This window comes from Diachasma alloeum, unplaced genomic scaffold (genome assembly GCF_001412515.2).
Source record: "Diachasma alloeum isolate Michigan unplaced genomic scaffold, Dall2.0 Dall_scaffold_00533, whole genome shotgun sequence".
NCBI classification, from domain to species: Eukaryota; Metazoa; Arthropoda; class Insecta; order Hymenoptera; family Braconidae; genus Diachasma; species Diachasma alloeum.
The window spans coordinates 136,006-142,266 of NW_021680665.1; the positions used below are offsets into that span (position 1 = coordinate 136,006).

The 6,261-nt window shown below is 36.1% G+C and overlaps 1 protein-coding gene across 1 annotated transcript in view; it reads left to right on the top strand.

Moving 5' to 3' along the window:
* Positions 1–6,261, top strand: part of LOC107042872 (U3 small nucleolar ribonucleoprotein protein IMP3) — a gene marked incomplete at its 5' end in the record, with an annotated part of 9,743 nt that continues 3,482 nt past the window's right edge. The window contains 2 exon segments of the mRNA XM_015264089.1: positions 1–241; positions 442–756. Of these exon segments, the coding sequence (XP_015119575.1) occupies positions 105–241; positions 442–756 (452 nt within the window).

Here is a 6,261-nt window from a genome sequence, read left to right on the forward strand (position 1 = left end):
GGCCCTGCTCATCTCCCCTATAATCTCTGGCATGGACACTCCAACATAACCTAAATTTTTTTTTTTAATTGTTTGGGCACGCGTCGTTATTTTCATCTTGAAAAATGGTGCGGAAGTTGAAGTATCATGAACAGAAACTACTTAAAAAAGTGGATTTTATATCCTGGGAAGCAGACAATAACTTACATGAGGTGAAAATTATGAAGAAATATAGGATACAGAAGAGGGAGGATTACACAAAGTGAGTATGCGGTTCCGTTGGGAGTAATTCGGCAAAGCGAATTTTTTCAGATTGCTTCTGATTTATCATGTATCAAGGAAAATGCAAAATGTTTGTTTTTGTAAGATTGCGAAATTTCTTTTGTAAAGTTTGTATGAATAATGAATTTTCATTCATTTCCTTCTACATTTTTCCTGCGAGTTGATTGTTTTTCATTACAGATATAACAAACTAGCACGTGAAATCCGTGAACTAGGTTTAAAAATTAAAGATGTGGACCCCGAGCATCCATTTCGGATTGAGAACAGTGCAACGCTGCTGGAGAAATTATACATGATGGGATTAATAGCGACAAAATGGGATTTATCACAGTGTCAGAAAATCACAGCTAGCAGCTTTTGTAGGAGACGACTGCCGGTGGTCATGGTCAGGAATAAGATGAGTCAAAGTATAAAAATGGCCACACAGTTAATCGAGCAGGGACACGTACGTGTGGGCACTGAGATTGTTAAAGACCCTGCGTTTCTGGTTACTCGGTAATCTGTTTTGGCTTGTTTAAACTTCAGTTTTAACTTAAAATAGTTTGAAAGGATAATCAAAGGGACAAGGGTAAAATTTCACACGGTACCGCTGCGAATTATCGGACGGGTTGAGGTCTATTGAATACCTTGACAGATCAATCTATGGTTAGTCGATGGTAACCCAAGGGGCTTGACCGATACGATTTTTTTTTTCAAAATCCTCGTCATGATCCCTATTCAAATAAATCGTAAAAAGACTATCTCATCCCGAAAAATGTAGTGTTATCCTCGTTTTTTCATGTTTTGTTTCCGAATGGGAGCATTGAAATCGTTCAATTTTTAGATTCTTCAATTTTTATCGGAAATGATGTGGAACGGTCTGAAACGTAAAGATACGAAATTTGATGGCCGAGTGTGTATGTGTCCACGTGGTGGCCAATTTTTAGAAAATCAAAGGAATAAAGGACAAATAATTCTGAATGATCTGCGACTTTGTCAGATTATAGGTATTAACGAGAACTAACTCTGCTCAAGTTCAGCCTAATTGACCCAGTCGTTTTTGAGAAATCGCCATCTGTTTCTAAATCGTTTTTCACCAATATCTCGAAAACTACCCAACCGATTAATTTTTCTTTCTTCAAAATATTCATCTTGATTCTATGTCAATCAATTAAAATAGATCGACATCTTAATAACAGACAAGCGTAAGTTCTATGAGTTTTGAAAAAATGAACATATCAACTTGCAATTAGGCATGAAGTTTCCTCTTACCACTTTAAGGTTTGGCATTGAAGATGGGCTGAATCGGATGATTTCCGTTTATAAGATATTCAACTTTGTATCTAAAGCCATTTTCTTCTTTTTATATAATTATTTATTTTTCCTTTTGCCCCCAAATCGAATCTCTGTATTGGTCGGATTTCTACATTTTTTAATTTTGCTCGGAAATGACATGAAATGTTATGAAACGTGAAAAAATGACGTTTTTTGACAACATTTCCGTATGTATGTGACAATTTAGGTTTTGGATTATATATTTTTAGAAAATATAGAACAAATACGGTAAGATTCGTCATTAAAAGTTTGAAATTTTGGCATATCATAGTTATGATTGAGTTCAACTTTGTCGCAAAGTTTCAATTCGATCGATCCATTAGTTCCTTAGAAGTGTAATAACTTCTTTAAATTGAATTTTTCTTCAATATCTCGGAAACTACTGCACCGATTTCAAATTTTAATTTTCAAAATACTCAATTCGACCGCCTCTACCTACATCAATCAAAGTATCTATGTATACCCGGCTTCCAACGGAAGCCTTGTATATAACCAATTTTTTGATTTTCTAATTTTGATTGCAAATGGTCTAGAATGTTATGAAACGGGAATAAATTATGTTTTTAGAGTCATCTGTATGTATGTATGTGTTTTTGGTGGTTAATTTTTCGAAAATTCAACATAAATATGGTGAAATTTGTAGATAAACATCTGAAATTTTGACTCATTGTAGCTATCATTGGGCTCAACTTTGCCGCGTTGTTTCACCTTGTTTAAATTTCGTTTTCCTTCAATATCGCAAAAACTACCACACCGATTTCAATGTTTTTGCTTCCGAATGGAAGCCTTGTAATGGTTCAAATTAAAGTTTTGGATTTTTCGTGTTATATCGACCCATTATCCGAAAATTCCGAAAATGCAATTTTTAGACCATGTCCGTACGTATGTATGCATGTATATGCGTACGTATGTAATCAAATTTTTCTTCTATTGTTCGCTAATGAATCGATGGAATTGAATCTTTTTTTCCTCAAATGTAGGTATTGTTGAGCGCCATCAGTCGTCATTAACTAAAATTTAATTCATGCATCAATTTTTGAAATTCTTTTAATTCTTCAAAAATTGTTTTTTCTTACGATAACTAAAAAAAATTTTCTGAATTGATTGAACGATGCCTTTAAAAAATTGTTTGGATGACCTTTTGACCGAGTTGGAAAATGAAGGCGATAGCAATAATCGGTATTTTGATTTATTTGAAAATTTGCAAAAATTCTATATTTTTAGAATATCACAATTTCCACGATATCTTTGGTTATCATGCTTCAAATGAATTCAATCATATCTTAAAATGGTTGATTTAATGTTATTAAATCGAAGTTAAAAAATGATTACGGTAACTATATTGGTTGATTTGATTTTTATGATGATTATTGAAAATTTCGAATTTTTCATGAATTTTCCTGAAAGTGAGCTTTCTGATGATTTCTTCAAATGTGATGTTTCAAATTCATTCAATTATGCATGAATAACATTTTTCTAATAACATTTTATCAGAGGACTGAGAGGAGAGAGAACTGAAAAAGACAATTGGTTGTATAGAAGAAAGGAATAATAAGAATAATGATAATGATAACTCTCAAGTAAGTTGAAAATCTGACAAAATTAATTGAAAAGAAATTTTATTCAATTTAATACCGACTGTAATGGTTAGGTGGGTGACGTGTTGCTCCGGCGGACATCCAAGCTAAGCAGCGTTGAGCTAGGTTAGTACTTGGATGGGTGACCGCTTACGAACACCTCGCTCGCACAACAATTGCGGGCGGTAGGTACGGTGTAGCAGCCTAGTGTCTCCATCTAGTCAATGTGACAGATGGATTTATTAGGGCACTGCACAATCGGTCGGCTGTGCGACTGGGGTTTTACATATGGTTTCCCGTGCAGTCCTAGCTCGAATGAGGCACAGCTAAGAGGAAGACGGCCATGATACCGCAGATAACAATGAGAGGAAAAGAAAGGAGGGGAGGCAGACTAGAAGAAGGGTTTTAAATCGAGAATTACTTCGATAAAACCAATGAAATAGAAAAAAAAAATATATATATACCCGTGCATACAACATTTTCGAAATATTGTCGTTTTGTCGTTGTTTTAGTTTTTGCTTCCGAATGGAAGCTTTGTACTCGGTTGATTTTTCGATTCTCTAATTTTGCTTGGAAATGACTTAGAATGTAATGAAACGTCGAGATATGATATTTTTAGAGAATGTCTGTGTGTACGTCTGCATGTGCGTACAAAATTTTAGGATTTTTTAAATAAATTTTCACAAAAAAGGACTAAAGTCATACATAAAAATCTTTTTTTTTTATCGTTATTTTACATCGCTTCGACCCGGTTAGGGTATACTGCCATGATGATCAAGACTTTAGATCGCACCATTCTACCCGGCCAGAATTTGAACTCGGAACCTTTCGCATGTGAGGCAACAAACTTACCCACTGCGCCAAGCCACCGGGTTAGATAAGAAACTGGAATTTTGGCTTATAATTGGTATGATTTGGGAGCATATCTGGGCAAAATTTCCGCTTAATCAGTCCAGTAACTTCTGAGGTACAGTGATTCCAGGAAAAAAATTATTTTTTCAATATCTTGAAAACTACTGCATCAAATGAACTTTTCTTGGTGTTAAAATATGCCTCGTGGTAATATCTATCGAATCGCACCTATATGTCTAGCTAACTATTACGAGTCCCCTAGTGTTTGACATTTTTCATTTTTCATAATAAAATTGATGGGGACACGATAACGCTCGAAAAAATTGAGATAAGGAGTTGAAATTTGGTAGGATTCTAGCTCTTACTATTTTTTGTTCTTTCGTATACCCTCTCGGGTTTTTTCGATTTGTTCCATTCCCACCCCCCAACCCCTTGTACCGCATTCGCCGAGGGCAAGGAAAAACCTCAGTTGAGGGAAAAACCTTGACCAGGTACAGTCGTCCCTTGCGAGACTCCCGCTCGGAGAATGAATCTGTAAAAATTAGAGCGTTAAAAAATCATTTTGGTCCCGCCACCGGAAATCGAACCCGAGTCGTCCGCGTACCAACCCCACGCTCTAACCACACAGCCATCGCCGTCGGTCTAGCTCTTACTATATTGGGTGCGTTTCGGAATCAACTACCGTAGCTGCAGTAAAGCAAAATTAGATAGGGTTGCAGTACTGCTACTGCTACTACGTCGATTGCGAAACGCGCCCATTACAGGCTGAGATTTCAGATGGGCGAAATCGAATGAGTAATTTTAAAGATATTCAATTTTTTGCATAAAACTATATTGTTCAATATCTCAAAAACTATTCATCCGATTTCATTTTTTTTTTAAATATTCATCTTGATGTCTCTTATCTAGTTCTTTCAAAATAAATGAGGTATTCGGCTGTTTTTCACACCTACACATTTTCAGATGTGCACACTCCTGTCTTACACATCTGATTCTACACCCTCTCCATCTACGAATACTCATTGCTCGTTCTACACACACGCATGGTTTTTCTACACACGATGTTCTACACATAGCAGAACTACACATGAACATATTTCACATGCTTATCTACACTCATCCTAGTCACACCGAGACATTCACGAATCACATACTTATCAGTTACACTGCGTATTTCGCACAGCGTCAATTTACACGTAATTTTTAGTGCTGAAATGAACAACACGTGTATAGTTCATTTTTCATCACGATGTGTGTAAAGTGACATTTTACGCACGCTCCGCGTGCGCAAAACCCCCTTCCCACACATTGTGATGAAAAATAGAGTTCGATACTCGCGGGAAAAGTGTTTTTAGACTCGTGGGATTATATCACTCGCCTTCGGCTCGTGCTATAAACCTCCCACGAAATATACTATTTACACATGTGGACGGCGATTTCATACGTGTGTGAATCAATTTTACACATGTGTAAGTCGATTTTACACGTGTGTAACTCAATTTCACACGTGTGTAGCTCAATTTTTCACACGTAAAATTGAGTTACACACGTATAAAATCAACTTACGCATGTTGAAAATTAACTCACACGTATGAAATCGCCATCCACGTGTGTAAAAATGAACTATACACGTGTTGTTCATTTCAGCACTAAAAATTACGTATAAATTGAAGCTGTGCGAAAGACGCAGTGTAACTGATAAGTGTGTGATTCGTGGATGGGTCGATGCGACTAGGATGAGTGTAGATAAGCATGTGAAATATATTCATGTGTAGTTCTGCTATGTGTAGGACATCGTGTGTAGAAAAACAGTGCGTGTGTGTAGAATGAGTAATGAGTATGTGTAGATGGAGAGGGTGTAGAATCGGATGTGTAAGACAGGAGTGTGCACATCTGAAAATGTGTAGGTGTGCAAAACAGCCAGGTATTCCACGTCAAATGAGTCAACCAATGACCCTCTTGGAAATTAATGACGATTTTTTTTACGATTGAGGGGGTTGAAAAACTCAAATTTTTTCAGATTTTTTCGGCAGCCCCGTTTAAAGATACAATTGCTATCCATCCAATTTTGATTTGTTAAGCGTCAAAATTTTTCATTTTTTACTGCTTATAAGAATATTTCCAGTAAATTTTTTTTCGATCTTTAGATACTCATAACGAATTTTCGACAAACGGGAAAATGTAAAAACAATCATATCTCCGAACTGGGCTGCCGAAAAAATCTGAAAAAATTTGAGAGATAGTTTTCCAACCCCCC